The sequence below is a fragment of the Embiotoca jacksoni genome, unplaced genomic scaffold, assembly GCF_022577435.1.
Source record: "Embiotoca jacksoni isolate LCO1_2020_lvr unplaced genomic scaffold, fEmbJac1.0.p SCAF_4, whole genome shotgun sequence".
Classification (NCBI taxonomy): Eukaryota; Metazoa; Chordata; class Actinopteri; family Embiotocidae; genus Embiotoca; species Embiotoca jacksoni.
In genome coordinates, this window is record NW_027185392.1 from 9,607,501 (window position 1) to 9,625,022 (window position 17,522).

The 17,522-nt window shown below is 39.4% G+C and overlaps 3 protein-coding genes across 8 annotated transcripts in view; all 3 read left to right on the forward strand.

Annotated features, from left to right (window-relative positions):
- palm3 (paralemmin 3) overlaps positions 1-7,144 on the forward strand; it is a 34,367-nt gene extending 27,223 nt beyond the window's left edge. For 4 of the 6 annotated variants that reach the window (XM_069168363.1, XM_069168362.1, XM_069168364.1 and 1 more), the window contains 3 exons: positions 528-558; positions 1,290-1,337; positions 2,541-7,144. In XM_069168363.1, coding sequence (XP_069024464.1) covers positions 528-558; positions 1,290-1,337; positions 2,541-3,568 — 1,107 coding nt within the window. In that variant the 3' untranslated portion in view covers positions 3,569-7,144. The remainder of the gene's footprint in view (positions 1-527; positions 559-1,289; positions 1,338-2,540) is intronic. The other 2 variants (XR_011179176.1, XM_069168367.1) reach the window with 2 other exon arrangements.
- A 1,947-nt stretch (positions 7,145-9,091) lies between these two features.
- On the forward strand, positions 9,092-10,084 carry LOC138209172 (saxitoxin and tetrodotoxin-binding protein 1-like). Its single transcript, XM_069167567.1, has one exon. It carries the CDS (start codon positions 9,154-9,156, stop codon positions 9,745-9,747), a length of 594 nt encoding a protein of 197 aa, XP_069023668.1. The 5' UTR covers positions 9,092-9,153; the 3' UTR covers positions 9,748-10,084.
- Positions 10,085-14,980: 4,896 nt separating this feature from the next.
- Positions 14,981-17,494, forward strand: LOC138209524 (uncharacterized). Its single transcript, XM_069168161.1, has 2 exons — positions 14,981-15,648; positions 17,091-17,494. Exon 1 carries the CDS (start codon positions 14,981-14,983, stop codon positions 15,632-15,634), a length of 654 nt encoding a protein of 217 aa, XP_069024262.1. The 3' UTR covers positions 15,635-15,648; positions 17,091-17,494.
- Positions 17,495-17,522: the final 28 nt, after the last annotated feature.

The window sequence follows — 17,522 nt, forward strand, 5'->3', positions numbered from 1 at the left end:
AGATGCCATCTCCAAGTATGTTCAGAAATATACTTTTTTCTTTCCATCATGCTATTGTTGAACCAAGACTTGTTTTCCATACTATTTTTTATTGCTTGGAAATCAGTATAGTTTTTTTTTTATGAAAAATTATTTTCTTTTTGTGAATTTCAAAATCAAACAGTGTCACTTTAAGTTTTCAGCTCAATCACTCCTCCTTGTGACCAGGAATAAAGCTGTGGCCCTCTCTCCATCTGCGTGGCTGAAGTGAAGTAATTTAGTCTGTGTGTGTTTATCTCAGCTGTTTAGAGTGTGGGTTAGAAACGTTAACCACTGCAGACAACATGAGGATATACTGTATTTTTCATTGAATTTATTCTGGCTTGTTTCTTTTTGTGTGTTGTTTTGGTATTTGCATTTCATTTGTTGCTTCCTGTGTCGATGCACCTCCTAAAATACACCAGAGGTTCAGGCAACACATCAAAAACAGTTTCACCGTTTGAGTAACAGTAAATTGAATTCCTCCTCTTTCCCTCTTTACCCAACAGAAGGCTGTGAAGGTGACCGAGGCTGCAGCAGGTAAGTGGGATCAGACGAACCTTCGGTACAAAGAAAATTTAAAGTTACAAAGGACCTTTTAGAAAACTGCATGTCATTAGCTTCTTATGAAAGAAAATGATAGATTGATTTAAGTTTTACACTGTATAGTTAGCATGACCATTTTCTGAGGATTTGACAAGTGCTAACGTCCAGAGTATGTAACATAGTGCTGGGTGATACATCGTTTTCATCCTTCTGCCTGCCTCTTTCTTCACTCACATGGTCTCCTGCCCTGTGCCTTTCAGCCCGTTATTACATGCAGACACCCTTTTGTGGCTACCACCGACTGTTTGTCAACACCTGCGCTTCTACTGCTGCTCTTACTTAATTACATCAGTACTTATCGATTAGATTTCATTTGTTTAATGCTTGGACTTCTTCCCATGTTTCTCTCTTTGCATGCAATGAAATGTAAATGAATACGAAAAGAAGGATGTTCTTAGTCAGGACTTTGTAGTTGCCCCTGTACAGTATGTTGATGTTCTGACGAGACAGGTTATCCAAAGAAGCACAGGTGTATTGATTAAGCCACACTGTAGTTTTGTCTTCAGTGTTCACTTACATGTGCATCTTATTTTCGTATATGTAGATTTAAAGGTGCAGTATATTTAATGGTTTCACTTTCTGATGAATCAGTACTTAATCGTGGAGCACTTCATGATTCATTCTTAAAACAACGCAGTCTGTTAATCACGTTGTTTTGTCCTCAGAAATGACCGTTGATGTATTGCAGAATGGAGAAAACAATGCAACATCAGGTGAATCATGTCCTAAAACACACACACACACACACACACACACACACACACACACACACACACACACACACACACACACACACACACACACACACACACCTGCATCTCAACAGAGTACCACCATCATCCAATAATCTCATCACATTAAATACATTTATAGGCTTATATCTACATCTCTGTCATCACCTTGACCCAGAAAACATCTTTTTGCTCTCCATTCTTTCTCTTGTTAATTCTTACGCCTCCTCTTCAAAGACCATGAAATCCCCTATAGGTGTACACTACTTGTCTAAGGGCATTGTACTATACTGATCTTCAGAAATTAGCATTAGCAGGTGTGACACAGGCAGACCTATACTTCACAAAAATATCATATATGCTCTAATGAATATTTACACATGTTGAATAAAGGTCTGAATATAAATTTATGCTAATAGGCAATCAAGTGCATAACTTGCACTTTTAGAGGGCAGCGAGTACATGGACACGTCAGATGGGATGCTACTCAAGTTACTCAAGTAGAAAGAGAGTTTAGAACGATATCAACCCGTCCATTTGTATTTAAATCACCCAGTCTATAACTTTTAACTTTCCTGTCCAGACTGTATAATCTTATTTTGCGTCTAATGCCCGCTCCACTTTAACAGCTGTTCACTTTCTTCTTTTGTGTGTAATTGTTTAATAAACCATTGCTTCTTTGTCTCATTACCTAGCCTAGGTTTATAGAATTTTATATTAAGCTCTTTTTTTGTAGCTATATCTTCTCCCTTACCCCATTATGATACAATACATATCCATTTAACATGGTTGCTTCTTTCTGCTCTTCAACAAACAGATGCCTCCATACACTTCATGGCCTGCAGCTAAAACAGTGTTATCTGTTATTAGCCTCTGCATTTTCTAAAAGAGCAAAGATGAATTACTTTTCTGTCTAATGCATTAAGATTTATAGATGGTAGGGCACGTTTAAACAGCAGTACAACTGGCTATATTGAACTCTGACATATTGGTGGCAAAGCAACATTTAATTGCAATCAAGTAAAGGAGCATCTATAACAACTGCAATGGAAGATAATACTCAGTGATAATGAAATTATGGAACATTGATGAATATTTAATGAATGAATAGGACTAACCTTTTAAATATACGTGATGTAACATCTTTGCTGACAGTTAGTGATATTTATTTGTTATTTTCTTCAGAAACAACTGATGATGAAGTGAAACTAAACCAAATCCCACTACTGGATGAAACTGCAGTCATCCTAACCAATGGTGGTGGAGACATGGAGGCAAATCACAAGGCTGCAGAGCAGAATAATCCGTTACCCACGAACGGACCAATCGGAGCCACTGAGGATGTCATTAGCATGAAGTTGGAACCGGGGTTTGTAGTTTCTGTGGAGGGGTGTGGTCAGGTTCCAAATGTCAACATTACCGAGGAGGAGGAGGATGAGGAAGAAGAGGGGACTCTGGTGATGAGAGCAGAATGTGTGATCATCACAGATGACGGGGATGATTTACCGGAAGAGCTCCTATCCCAGGAAGATCAGCAGGAGTCCATGAAGCCTGACAAAACCACTCAGCCAAATCCAGAAACAGGCAAAGACGGAGGGGACGCTGTGGAGGAGGAAGTAAAACCGGAAACGGCTCCAGAACGTTTCACAGAACCAGAGAAAAGTGAGGCGACTGAACTCACTACAGAGGCACAACCAGAATCTGGAGATGCGGACGAGCAGGGGAGCATAAAGGCAAATGGAAATAGAGATGGAGAGACTGAAGCTGAAGGCCAGGACATACAATTGGATGAGACACCCTCTGTGCATCTGCAGTCCCAAGCCAATGCTCTAGAGGGCACTACAGTGGCTTTGGTGCCCGTCTACTCTGAGGTACAACCCTCCCCTGTCAGTCTCGAGGTAGAAGCCGAGAGTGAAGTGCCAGCAGCACCAGAGGGAGCCGAGGCAAAATTAAAGGCCCAAGACCCCGCCTGTCTGCCTGGTCAGTTCCAGGATGTTCCCTTGGCTGATCCTAAAGAGAACCACAGGACAGAAGCAGGGCCTGGGGAGCAAGAACCCCTTCTGTTGAAAGACAAAGTCCCCAACACCAAGGCAGAGCCAGCAGGAGCTAACGGCCCAGCCAGCCCAGAGACTCAGAGCCCAACCAGAGCTGGCCAGGGAGCGGAGAGTGAGCCACCCAAACAAAAAACCTGCCAGTGCTGCTCAGTCATGTAAATGCCCTCTCAGTACACTCATTTCCTCTCAACCTCCTCAGCCTGCCAACATCCTTCAGCCTGTCCCTGTGCTGTTCAATTCATAACACAATCCTTCCCCATTCTCCTTATTTTCTGCATCAATCTCTTCTTTTGAATCGGTATGTCCACAAGCTGCTCTGCTTTCCTCCACCATCGTCTGCCAACATTCCATTTGTCATCTTGAAAGTTCCTCATCCTCAGTCTTTGATACTGCAACAGGAAGGAAGCTCTGTCCAGCTAGAAGGGACTGCACTTATGAACTGAACTTGATAGTTTTTAAATGACTTGAGGAACTCACCACCCGGGACTAAACTCTTATACTCTCTTCACACCACGTGGACCAAAACATGAGGTGTTTTTTTAAACACTATTTCAGTTTAATGAAATTTTCTTGGTAAGCAGATGAGCCAGAAAATCTACAATAAAAACCCACATTTAAGATGCAGTTGACAGAAAAGTAACTTCATATGTATTATTTTAAATTTGTTGTAGCTACACGTGTTATTCATTTTGCTGATTTTTAAAAGCTAAATATGAAATGTAACTGGAAAAGTGCAAAGATCTGGAAAGTTTCAGGGAGCATATTAGTCTAATTTAATGACTTTAAAGCTGAATTATTTTATTGATTGTATTAGATATTTTGATTAATCCAAGTACACTATAGGGTCTGGACATTTTTATTTACTCTGTATTACAGGTTTTCCCAGTATAAAACTAACAACATGAAATAGTCTAATTTATGAACAGCGTGCACCATTGAATATTTTGTCGGCCATATTAAATGGTGGTCAATTTTAAATGAGAAATTATTTTAAAATACTTCAAAATATGAATTTTGCATTTTTACCACATGTGCTTTAGAGGAGAGGCTCCAGAGCTTCTCGCATAGCTCTGCGTGTGGATGTACAGCAGACACTGTATACAGAAAGCATATGGACTTTGTGAGCTTTGAAACGATTGGTGAATGGTTTAATGATTAAACTGACATTTGTGATACACCATTTGAAATACTTGATGTTCATCCAGCATTTCTGTTCTTCAAACATGGGTCTAAGCTCAAAACCCCAACATTGCTTCATGCAAGAAAAACAACAGAATAATGTTTAACGTAGTTTCATAATGTTGTTTCTTTATTCCAGTGGCACCAGATCCTAACAGAGAACTTATTTCTGTTCTCTTACCATAACATAAAACATGTGTCTAACCCACATGAGTTACTATTATAATAGGAAAGTGCTCTTCGCAGTTTTAAGGTGAAGAAGACCTTCAAGGTTTCAACAAGTTATGTTTGCAATATCTATGTGGACCGAGCCATGTTTTTCTGCAACGATGTCAGCTTCAGTGACAAGATTCAGTGAATGAGGTGATACCGGTGCTCTAAACAAGACCGAAAACATGTCCCTCCCAAGACACAAAACTTGGGTTTAAAAGTTTTAAATGTTACGACATACAGTCTAATCACTTCAGCTCCATTTAGATGACTTTATATTTTGTATTCCTTTTTACTATTTTGTCTCCTGCACAATCTGCTGAGAACAAACTGTGAAATCTTTTAAAAGTGGAATAATTTCTGTATATTACACCGGTTCTAAGAGTTCATAGACATGCAGCTTTAATTTAAAAGGAAGGAAAAGAAGAGAAATAACAATGACCTCGCGTAAAATTTTGCAGAAAGGGATGCATCATGGAGCTCACGAGGCTGAGCCCGGACATCCTGCAATATGTCTCAAACATTCTCCACTTATGCAAATATATGGAGCTCGTTAAAGGTGCCAGAGATCCCTGCGGAGTCTCGAGCAGCTCTTTTGTTAGTTCCACGGCTAACAGTGAGGTCCTTAGGGAAAAGCATGCTGTAGTGTGTCCGGTAATTGAAAATAAGTCCTGCTGAGCTGAGAGCTCTCAGGGGGTTCCCGTCCAACAACAATGGGATTTAAAAAAAAATAAAATCATTGCATGAGGAGCATAGTACCCGTCTAAACTAGACAGGAGGTGGATAGTGGTCAACCTACTCTCACACCGCTAATTCTTCAGCTCTAAATTGAAATCCAAATTCATCTTTGCCCAAGTGCTGCAAAATATTAAATCAATGAAATGGAAAAAGGACTCGCTCACTGGAATTGTTTTGTAAAAGTGGACATGTAACCATTACCTCCAGCTGATGGTGTTTTATAGTATCAGCACATATTATTTGCTTGTGTGCCACAGCTCTCATACAGGGAAGACCTTCATTCTCAAAGATGTGGGTTTGAATCTCATTTAGTTTGAAGCCGTTACATATATTATCTGATGGCACAATTCATAAACTTTCACAAATAAACAAGGACTTTGTAATACTCTCGGCTAAACAAAGAACAAATGAGGTTTTAAAAGTGTTTTTATTCCTTCTCTGGTTGAAATATGTGTTCATCACAACAAATTAAAAAAGTAGTGCATACAGCTTGTAATCACAGAGCATTTATTCTTCAAATATAGTTGCATTTATTTCAGTATGAACACTTAATATTAAGTACATAAGTATAAACCATGGGTGTGTGTGTAAGTGTTTTCATTTTATTTGATAAACTCTATATTACTACCTGACTAATCAGGACCTCAGGCAGGACAGAGCCAACCAGTGTAAACAAAATGTCACTCATTACCTAAAATGTTCTTTTATTTCACAAGCCTTAAATCCACATGTGGGCTATCTTCTTTGGGATATTGCCAAACTAAAGGTTTGAAATAGCTATAACTCCACAGCAAAGCTTCTTTACTAGATGCATTCTCTGTGAGACACCACATTGCACCTTAACTAGCCCAACAACAATCCAACGGACAGAGACATGTTTGCTATATTTCTCACCGTTCTCTGTTTGATGTCTGTGGGACATTCAGCTCCTCTGGCCTGTGAGAAGTTGGTGAAACCTTTTGATGAGTTTGAACCTCGTGATTTTCTGGGGAGATGGGCCTTAGTCGCTGGCAGCCTGAAAGACAGAGCAACTGCAGACGATGTGAGAAGAAGAGACAGTGTGACTATTTATTTATACAACTCCTCATACACCCAGGTCAACCTTGTTGGTTCCAATTGTGGCTATTATTCCACCAGGGTGTCAATGGAGAGCCACGTCTTTGAGATGAAGGTGAACGGCTTCAACATGACTGCGACCTTCTTAAACACGTCCTGTCCAGACTGTGCGGTGATAACCTTGGACATAGAGTCCCCCGGTTACAAGACAATGGAGGTCTACCTGTTCAGCAAGAGAAGACAGCTGGAGAAGAATGAGATGGAGGAGTTCATGTCTCAGGTGGAGTGTCTGAACATGCCTCCGCTTATTGTGATGGATCCTACAAAGAAACTTTGTCCTGAAGTGAAAGAAGGATTAACAGGCCTCATTGGGTTGAACACATCCTTAAAAAAATACTGAAAGATTTGATTGAATTGACTTTCTCTGATATGTTTTTGACATGTCCCAGATTGTAACAGATTAAAGGTCATGTATTGGAAATATTACACCTGTAATTCTGAACTTTTTAACTATTCTTTCACTTGAAATAAAAAAACATTTTAAGATGCAAATTTTTGAAAAGAGCTTTTGGTTTTTCCAGCTAATTTGAAGGTACATCATCTATACCCGCTTTAGTCTGAACAGGGGACACAGGGTGGCTGGAGCCTGTCTCAGCTAAGACGGGGTCTTCCACGGACAGCTCGCTAGTCCATCACGATGTCAAAACAGAAAGACAGGCACCCATTCGCACTCACATTCAGACAACACGGCCAGTTCAGAATCACACATTAACCCAACACGCATGTCTTTGAACTGTGGGAGAAAGCCAGGGCACTCAGATAAAACCCACGCAGGCACACAGAGAACAAACTCCACACAGAAAGGTCATTCATACCTTATACACGCTGTCCTGACTACTGAGCTACACAAAGGGCTTGTGCCACAGAAAATTTCATCCTTCAGTCAGGAAATAATTTACAGGATAGAAAATCCGTTTGCAAAGACTTCAGCATGGGAAGGCAATGATTTTAACTACTCATGCACATTCTTAAGAATTGACTTGATTGAGACTGATAAGATAATTTTGTATATATAACAAAAAGCGGAGGAGGTAGAACAGGAAATGTAAAATCGCAGTTTATACTTTAGAAAAAGGTTATAGAAACTCGTCAGTCTGCTATGGGCTTTGTTAGCTGAAAAGATAGCCTTGAATAGGTATCAGCTCTATTAATCTAAGCTCATGCCAATAATTCAAAATCTTTATTGAAAATTCCAGTCTCCAGGAAAACATTTTTTTAGGTTTCAGCTAATTTAATTTTAATTGAGAAGCCTGTAAATGTGGGCTATACACGTGACACCATGCTTAGATTGAGGGTACAACGATAATAAAGAAAATATCAAATAAAGAAACAGCCCTTTTCATGCACTGCAACAAAGAAATAGTTGTTCCCTTCATGTTGTTGTGAAATGTAACTATTTTTACATTCTTAAATAACTTTAAAGCATTGAAAATAAATTACAAAAACATATAATCTCAGGTAAAATCATCTATTGTTTCATTTTTAACAAAACAATAGAAGTAGCACCTCACAGTTTTTTGCCTCCACCAACCAGGCAAGTTGCAGTTTACATTCATATCTGTCCAGACTCATAAAATATTTGTAGTGGAGACTTTGAAGGAATTTAGTCAATAAAGCTAATTCTGATACAGAACAAAGTTGTAGCCATGACAGTAGACAATACTTCCAATATGGATGTAGCTGCAAGGAAGCTACAACTTCTAAAGCGTTGATGCTTCACACACATCTTCAACCTGACAGCACAGAAGATCAAAACAATCAGTACAGTTTCAAGGTGGACACCATCAATCCAGTTTCTGACAAAAGTGAAATATGGTCACAGTCATTCTGTTCCTGAGTTGTGAATGATGGCCAGAAAAGAGTTTTTGCAGAACATCATGATGTCACAGAGCACCTGATCTTTGACTTTTGGATATAAAATGTCATCAATCATGTCATCCCAATGCACATTTGTGCAACGCTTTTTTCATAATTAGTGTACGAGTTTATTATGGCCACAACTGTGTTTTCTAAGGTCACTGTGACCTTTGACCTTTGGCCACCAATATGTAATCAATTCATCCTTGAGTCCACATAAACGTTTGTGTCAAATTTGAAGAATTTCCCGAGCAAGACATTAGGCAGTGCGACCTGGTCAACCACAGACAACAAATACAGCGCATGTTCTGCCTTATTATTAACATAGAGTATACACTACACCACATATGTGTAGATAACTATAGCATATAACATTAATGGATGAATAGTATTAAATCAATGAAGTATACCCACAGTGTTAGTTCAGGTATAACAGAATCTGTGTCAATAATCAAAGGTCTTAGGCCAATTTATGTCATAATGACGGAAACCCCAGTTGAAAGTGGGACTTTGTACTTTGGTATTTTCACTATTTTGAAACCATGTCTTTCAAAAAACTATATAACAAGAAAACCAACCGAAGCAGTAGAAACTAACTGAGACTTGATATAATTCTCCCAACAAGCAATTCAATAGACAGCAGCATGTTAGCTGTATATGCCACCATCCTCCTCTGCTTGATGTCTGTGAGTCTCTCAGCTCCTCTGGCCTGTGAAGACTTGGTTCAGCCTGTGAGTCAACTTGATCCTCAACATCTGGAGGGCAGATGGGTTTTGGTTGCAGGCAGTCTGAGCTACCTTCCTTTCATGGAGCGATTAAGACATAGAGACAGTTCCTCTGCTCACTTCTCCAGCAACGCCGGTGAAGACAACATCTCCTTCAGTCGCAGCATGCGTTCAGACAACGAGTGCTACTCTTCATCCTACAACATTTCCCTGGAAGGCAGCAGCTTCACCTTTGACAACGGCAGCGTTACCACAACTTTCATCCGCACATCCTGTCCTGACTGCATACTGTTGAGCTGTGATGTAGACAATGGGAAGCGACAGCATTTTTACCTGTTTAGCAAGCGGAGACAGCTGGAGCAGAAGGAGATGGAGGAGTTCAGAGCTCAGGTGGAGTGTCTGAACATGCCTCCGCCTGTTGTGATGGATCCAACAAAGGAGCTTTGTCCTGAAGAGATGGTCAGCGAACCAGCACTTCAAACGGAGGAGAAAGCAGAGGGACAGAAGAACTGAAATCCATAGCTCATTCGAATTTTGTAAATATGTCAAAATCCCTGTAAGGAGGTTGTGTGTTGGATACAATCTCAGCTTTTCTTTTCAATGAAAGTACATTCATTTTTAAGACACAACCTCCTGAGGAAATCTGGTGTTCAACTAATTTAAAAAAATTCAAGCTTTCTGACGACCAGGAATTTTTATAAATTCTAATTTTATATTTAGAAGAACATACAACTTATTGAACACACCATTGGAAATATACTAAATGTACTTGTATTTGCCAACATTATATTTTTAAAGTCACATGATGTCATGCTCTCACTGAGAAATTAAATAAAAAGTTAATCCAAAATTGACTTTGTAAGTTTTATTTTTCAAATGAGTTTGTACTGAAAATAACTTTTAAGGATTTTAAAATTATTTTTCTGTTTTTATGCTGAGCAACTGTTTTCCAACAAGTTCACCTCTACAGCTTTGAAGGTAATGTCAGCATTGGCACAAGAGTCTTCATTCAGCCACGTGTCACTGTAATCTAAACTTTATTATCCTCCCTCAATAAACAATTCCTAATTAACATTTAATTTAGGCTATTAATTAACTGCAAAAAGCCACATGGCCTTATTAGTCATTAGGGTTATCAAGTCTGAGGGCTACATGTAGGTCCCCCTGTCATGTTCATGTGTGAAGCATGTCTGTTTGTAGCTGTGTGAAATGTGCTTTGGTCTTTCCTGCCCCACCGATACTGTACTCTGTCTCAGAGAGCTCAATTTGATAAAAACAAAATTGGATTTAAATGGGATGAAAAAAACTTGCCAATGAAAGAGTTCAAGGTTGAATCTGTTGAGTTTATAAGTTGAATTTTTCCTCTGATATTATTTAATTTGAAGCTTTGATTGTTTTAACATCAATATTAATCTACATGAACATGATTTTCACTTTATTTATTTAAAGGCTTTATTTATGTGTTTGAGTGTATATATTTTGCACCCTACTTTCATACCATCATTTGCACAAGTTGACTCACACAGACTTACAGTATGCAAAAGGTTTTACTCAGACTATTTTTTTGTCTGCCTGAAGCTATATCAATAAATACACTAAGTTAAACAGTTTCTTTTACAGTACGTACTATCAACACAAATATTAACAATTTGTGTGCAAATCCATCTGCAGCGTGTACTGCCTGTATATTTACAGTTTAGAAAATCATTCTAAGAAAAACTGGATTTTTCCAATAATTTGTCAAATAGAAATGATACAATTAAATTTGAAAGACACCTACATGTGAATCATCAGTACCACACATACACAGAGATGCAACTACAGTTAAATGTAAATAGACACAGTGGTCAAAGTATTCCTTTATTTCACAATCACAAAATAAACATACATTCTGCTTCCGAGAACTGGCAGTATTGTGAAACTGGAGGGTTTTAAACCAGCTGCTTTAGCTGTCTCCTTCTCAGTTTGACTTTACATTGTAACAGAGTTTATATCTGAACACAACAGATAGCATATTATAAAGACATGTTTGCCGTGTTTGTCATCACTCTCCTCTGCTGGGTGTCTGTGAGCCATTCAGCTCCTCCAGCCTGTGAAAACCTGGTCCAGCCTTTGGACCAACTGGAGCCTCGTCATCTGGAGGGCACATGGGCTTTGGTTGCAGGCATTATGAGCGATCGAGCATACATGGAAAAACTCAAGCTTCGAGACAGTGCCAGCGTCAACTTTGTCAATTCCAGCGACGCCTCTAAACTTTTCCTCAGACGAAACTTCAGTTTTAATGACAGCTGTCAATATTCGCAGTCCAACATCACACTAGAGGGCAGCGGCTACAACTTTGATCAGTTTAACATCTCTGTGACCTTCCTCAAGACATCTTGTCCTGACTGTGCTTTGATGCGGTTTGACAACGAGTTAAAGAAAGTCCTGCGCGTGTACGTGTTCAGCAGGAGACGGGCGGTGGAGCAGAATGAGATGGAGGAGTTCAGGACCCTGGCGGACTGTCTGAGCATGTTTCCACCTTTTGAAATGGATCCTACCAAGGAACTCTGCCCAGATCAGACATCCAGCGACCCAGCTGCTGAAACTGAAGCAAAGACAGAGGGACAGAAGGCCTAAGACAATCCTGCTTATAATATATTGTCACATTGGGTAAAAAAACAAATGCTAATTAATTACCTGTGAATGCTTTGTGCAAATGTTAAATTGGGCTTTTCGTTGGTATTTTTGCAACGTCTTCAGTTAATGATGAATATGCAGTGATTAAAAGTCAACAAAGCATGCTATCCTTAAATCAGCCTTCAGACCAACACAGGGCTGGACTGGATTCAAGGGTTCCATGTCTCTATTGTAATTTAAGCAAACAGTATCCTTATTGCAGAACGAAGAAAAAGAGAGAAAAGAGTTTAATAATAGGTTTTAATAAAATGCATTGTGACAGTCACTTCATTTAATTCTTTGAATTCAGTGCCAGATGTTTTGCATTACTATAGAGATCATGTAAAACTAGAATTGATACATCACTCAAGAATTATGTGATGTGATTAAAAAACAGATTTGAGCATGCTTGGCCTGTTATAGATAAATAGTTTTTAATAAACTGATTAACAGATTTGTTTTGTGGGAATGAATACATTTTTTGCACTCATTCTTTATTTAGATTTTAAAAATAATTTTCGAATAAGACCTTTTACATTCCGCATAAAGATGTGTATTTTTGTCGTATTTATTCTTAGTCTCATTATTACAACATTTCAACATTAAGATGCAACTACAGCAAACACATTTTGGAGGACAACATAACTCCCTGATTTGTTTGATCTGTGAATCATATTTGCAATTTCTACAACACTTTCCCTGCCAATGGTTTTCAAATGTAGGCCTCCCTCTTATAGCCCAAGTTTAGTTGTACAATACATGTCCTTAGTATTTTTAAAGCCTTCTATACCATTCCAGCGTTGTGTAATTTTTTGGTTTTTGAACCATTATTTTTATACCTCTGTTTGGCTCTAATCTGAAGATGAACATTTTGTCAACATTTATAAATGTCTACTTTTTATTCCAGGACAAACAGAAGTTTTTACTTCAGACGCAAACACAGGAAAAAAGTTTTGAGGTTACCTTTCTATTATGTGTCTATTAGTGGACCAAAAGTGGATAAAAACAAGCAAAGTTTCAAGCGAATGAGTATCACTGCTTAAAACATTTTTTTTTTTTTATTTCGCAATCCCTGAGAAGGGACTCTGTTCTCTCACATGCTCAGTGTTATAAGAACCAAACAACCTTCTTTAGAATTGAATTTAGCAATTGTAAATTAAAAAAGATGTATGAATGTGCCAGTGTGCAGCAGCTTGGTGTCTCCCATGAAGGTACTGTTATTAGTGAAATGTATGGCCTAAAGTCACAATCTGTTTGCACCAGTTCAGGTATCCACATGACACTTTTACACACTACAACTGAGTCAATGTACGGCCATATGGTTTCAACACAGAAAATGTGTGCCGTCACTCTCCTCTGGCCTGTAAAGTTCAGGTTCAGGCTTCGAATCAGCTGGCTCCTCATCATTCGGAGGGCAGATGGTTGCTTTGGTTGCAGGCAGTTTGAGTGATCCAGCACACCTGCAGCTCTTCAAACTGAGAGACAGCTCAAGCATTTATTTCTCCAGTTCTTGTCTCCTCCAACATTTCCTACACACCCAGCATTCATGTTGGTGCCATGATCAGACTCACAATGAGACACTGGAAGGCAGCATCACCTGAACACCTTCAATATGCAAGATATACATACAACAAGTTGATTATAGCCCCATTAAATGTAAAATAACTGATTGATTAATCGATTACTTTGATTACTCAAACATCAGCAATAATGCTGGTTAATCATTTCAAAACCAAACTGCCCAAATATTTTAACACATAACTTCACATAACTTCTATATGCTTTTTAAATCTGTGTGATTACTCCAACACGGGAAAGATGAGGCTGCATGTTTAAAGATGAATGGAGTTATTTCAGTTCAAACATTGATCATTCCCAAAATAATCTAACTTTATTTGATTGCACAATAATGGAGTGTACTCATGGATAATGGATAACTTTTACTGACAGTGTCGCAATAGTGTTATTTAAAATCGTACTTTAAAACAAGGCCCATTCATGGTGAGACATACAGTATAACATAACAAGAATAAAGAGGTGACGAGAAAATCCTACCACAAAAGTATGATTTCAGTGTTTGTTGTGTTTTCCGTCACCCTCCTCGATATGATGTCTGTGAGCCAGTCAGCACCATTGGCCTGTGAAGTCCTGGTTCAGCCTTTGGAGCAGCTGGATCCTCGTGGTTTGGAGGGAAGATGGGCTTTAGTTGCAGGGAGTACGACTCTCCCCTACACACTGGAGGACCTGAAACCCAGAGGCAGCGTGACCGTGTACTTGTCCAATTCCACTGAAATGTCTGTCTACTCGTACACCCAGGCCAGCCGTTTGGATGACCGGTGCTATTATCTGTCTCACAACTTCACATCAGAAAACAACACTTTTACCTCTAATCTGGACAACTTCATCAAGCTGACCTGGTCCATCCTCTACACATCCTGTCCAGACTGTTTGATGGTACGCAGGGTTTTGGAGAAGGACAAATTTCAGTTAAGGGACTTTTTCCTGTTTAGCAGGAGGAGACAGCTGAAGCAGAGGGAGATGGAGGAGTTCTTGACTCAGGTGGAGTGTCTGAACATGCCTCCACCTGATATTATGGATCCTACCAGGGAGCTTTGTCCAGAGCAGACCACCAGCGATCCAGCAGCTCAAAATGAAGAGAAACCAGAGGGACGGAAGGACTGAAAGACTAAACTGTTAAGACAGGAAATAGGCTTTTGCATTACAAAGCTCCAAAACCTAATTTAATGTAGGTATTACTGAATATGAGGTCTGGCACCCTTCAATCACTCTTTAGACTGCAGCACGGCTTATCTTATTTGTTTGCCTGCCCTGTTGTACTTTGGTTCTAACTATGTTCAGAATCATGAAACTAATCAATAATGAAAAGTCCTTGAAATTGCACATAATGGAATCCACGGTTACATAATGGACAATGAACCTGCTCTGTGTTGCAAAAGTGGAATTTCTTGATGAAGGTTGTTCTATAAAAATGGACATGCCTCCATGTGAGTTCCACTCTTGGTCAGAAGTAACAGTTGAGCACACGGAACAGAAAGCAAAGACTAGATATTAAAAGAGAATCTGTGAAATGTCAACATGTAGAGACATGTTTGCCGTGTGTGCTGTCACTATGCTGTGTGTGATGTCTCAGAGCCATTCAGCTCCTCTGGTCTGTGAAGAATTGGTCCACCCTCTGGACAAGCTGGCTCTCCATGATTTCCAGGGCAGATGGTCTTTAGTTGCAGGCAGTCTCAACCACCCACCATCACTGGAGGCCCTCAGACTAAGAGACAGCATCACCATGTACTTCTCCAACTCCAGTGAAACTTCCACCTTCTCTTACACCCAGATCAACCGCTTCGGTGAACAATGCCAGTCATTGGCCTACAACATCTCAGTGGAGGGCAGCACCTTTACATTTGATGTGGGGAATCGCTTCAACCTCACCAGCTCTTTCCTCCACACGTCCTGTCCGGACTGTGTGGTGATGCAGTGGATTGTGAAGTCAAGGAGGAGGCACTCTGTGGACCTGTACCTGCTGAGCAGGAGGAGGGAGGTGGAGCGGGTGGAGATGGAGGAGTTCGGAGCTCAGCTGAAGTGTTACCAGCTGCCTGAACCTGTTGTGATGGATCCTACCAAGGCGCTTTGTCCAGAACAGTCTGAGAGCCAACCGACAGCAGCAGCAGTACCTCAGACTGAGAAGACAGGGGGGCCAAAAGTCATGAGTGGCATCGACGCATGATTTTAAATCACACAGTATGTAAAAGATTACAACACCGTCAGTGGGTGCCTGGTGCAGATTTTTTTTTCTCCTTCCTTACGTGTTTTTTTTGTTTAGTGAATCAATAGAAATATAAAATTTGCCTTTTAGCTTTGAATATTAAATTAAATTTTGGCAAAGAAATTGTCATTTTATTATAATATTAACTTTTTATGTTAATAAATAATCTCCAGGCACATGCATGTCTCTAACTGGGAGGATGGGGCTCACTTTCATGCTTGGAAGGTATTTCATTTATTTCTACTTTGCAATAGTTTGTAATTGTTTTAAGTTTCCCTTTGTATATTAATTTGTTTTTTAATATATTTTCTACCAGACATACTTTTAAAGGAGCCAGACACTATTTTATTCCCACACTTGTTAGGTTTCAGTGTATCTGTAATACTGAATTGTTTGGGCCGTTTCTTTGCTTTGTATCTTTCTGGGGCTGTCATTGGGCTAATGGAGTCCAAGTGGTGGCAGCCTTGCATGCAAGCATGGTTGTTTGAGACTCCTCGGCCTCTGTGTATTGTACTGCTGCACAATAGTTTGGTTTGGTTCCAATTAGTCTGTTTGTAGTGGTGTTTAATTTTTGCTTGCCTACTTTGCATTTTTTTTTTTTTTCCCTGTTTTGTGATACACATAGCTCTTCACCAGCCTCCATGACAGCGCAGTACATTGCTGGAGAGGCCTTAAATCAACCCTTGAATGCTGTCAATAGAGCATGGCACGAAGGGATTTATTTTGTCCTGCTTCTATTTATGTCCTCTTTTAATGTTGACATTTTACAGACTGATGTAACACAGCAGACAGTTCAAGCAATCCATATTTTTGCTTTTTTGTTTTGATTTGGTTTTTTTGGACACCTTAATGCTGGTAATTGTTACCTATTAATTCTTAGTGGAAATTAAATTATTTTTGGCCACACTGTCCGTAATATAAGCTCTAACATTTTGCATTTAAAGTCCAGTAATTTATACAATGTTTTGCAGATTGGAAAACAGTTAAAAGTGAGACTATATGATTTCTTAATAATGAAATGAAAAGTTGAATAAATAATCAATAAAATGCACCCTTGTTAAACTCAATACTGTCACGAATCATCCCTGCTCTTAGTCTTTTTGATCTTTTCCCCAGTTGGTTCATTTCCTGTTTTATTTTGTTACTTGGCATCTCTCGTTTCAGGTTTCTTTACTTCCGGCCCTCGTGTTTTCCCACCATTGTGTTCAATTATCTAACCACTTGTACCCTGTATTCCAATATCCACACTATTATACTATTTAGTATGCCAAAAAAAAAGATTTAGCATGTCCCAATACTTAATATGTTAACGTAGGATGCCAAAAGTGTCAGGATTTCCTTCTATATCCAGTCGTATTTTGCAGTATGCAGGCCAGCATGCTACTCAAGCTATTCTGACCCACAATCCTTTGCGCAGCGGAAGAGACGTCACATCAACTGAGCCGCAGAGACAGTTGGTGGAGCTAATGCTCCGCCCGCAAATGGAAGAAGGAGGAGAAGAAGAAGAAGCATTAAAAGAAGCCTACTTGTTCCAAATCGCATACATTTTCTTTTTACTATATCTGTCGCAACCGATCGCGACAGACATGACAAAGTAAGTTCAAGACGCATTTTTATGATGAAGTAGTATTTCCCAATTATACACATACTACATGCAACAGTAGATACTTTTTAAGGGAATCTGTAGTCCATACTAAAAGTAAAAAGAAATAGTATGCGATTCAGAACGCAGGGGTAGTCTGCCTGCACCCTACCTTCTGTATCAGTTCAATTTAGTGCTATTGTTCATTGTTTCCTGAGTAAAGTTTGCTAATGTCATGACCATTTGCCTGAGTTTTCTCCTGCTCCT

Excerpts from the sequence above, each read along its gene's own strand:
- LOC138209172 (XM_069167567.1), top strand. The coding sequence starts at position 9,154 with ATGTTAGCTGTATATGCCACCATCCTCCTCTGCTTGATGTCTGTGAGT.
- LOC138209524 (XM_069168161.1), top strand. The coding sequence starts at position 14,981 with ATGTCAACATGTAGAGACATGTTTGCCGTGTGTGCTGTCACTATGCTG.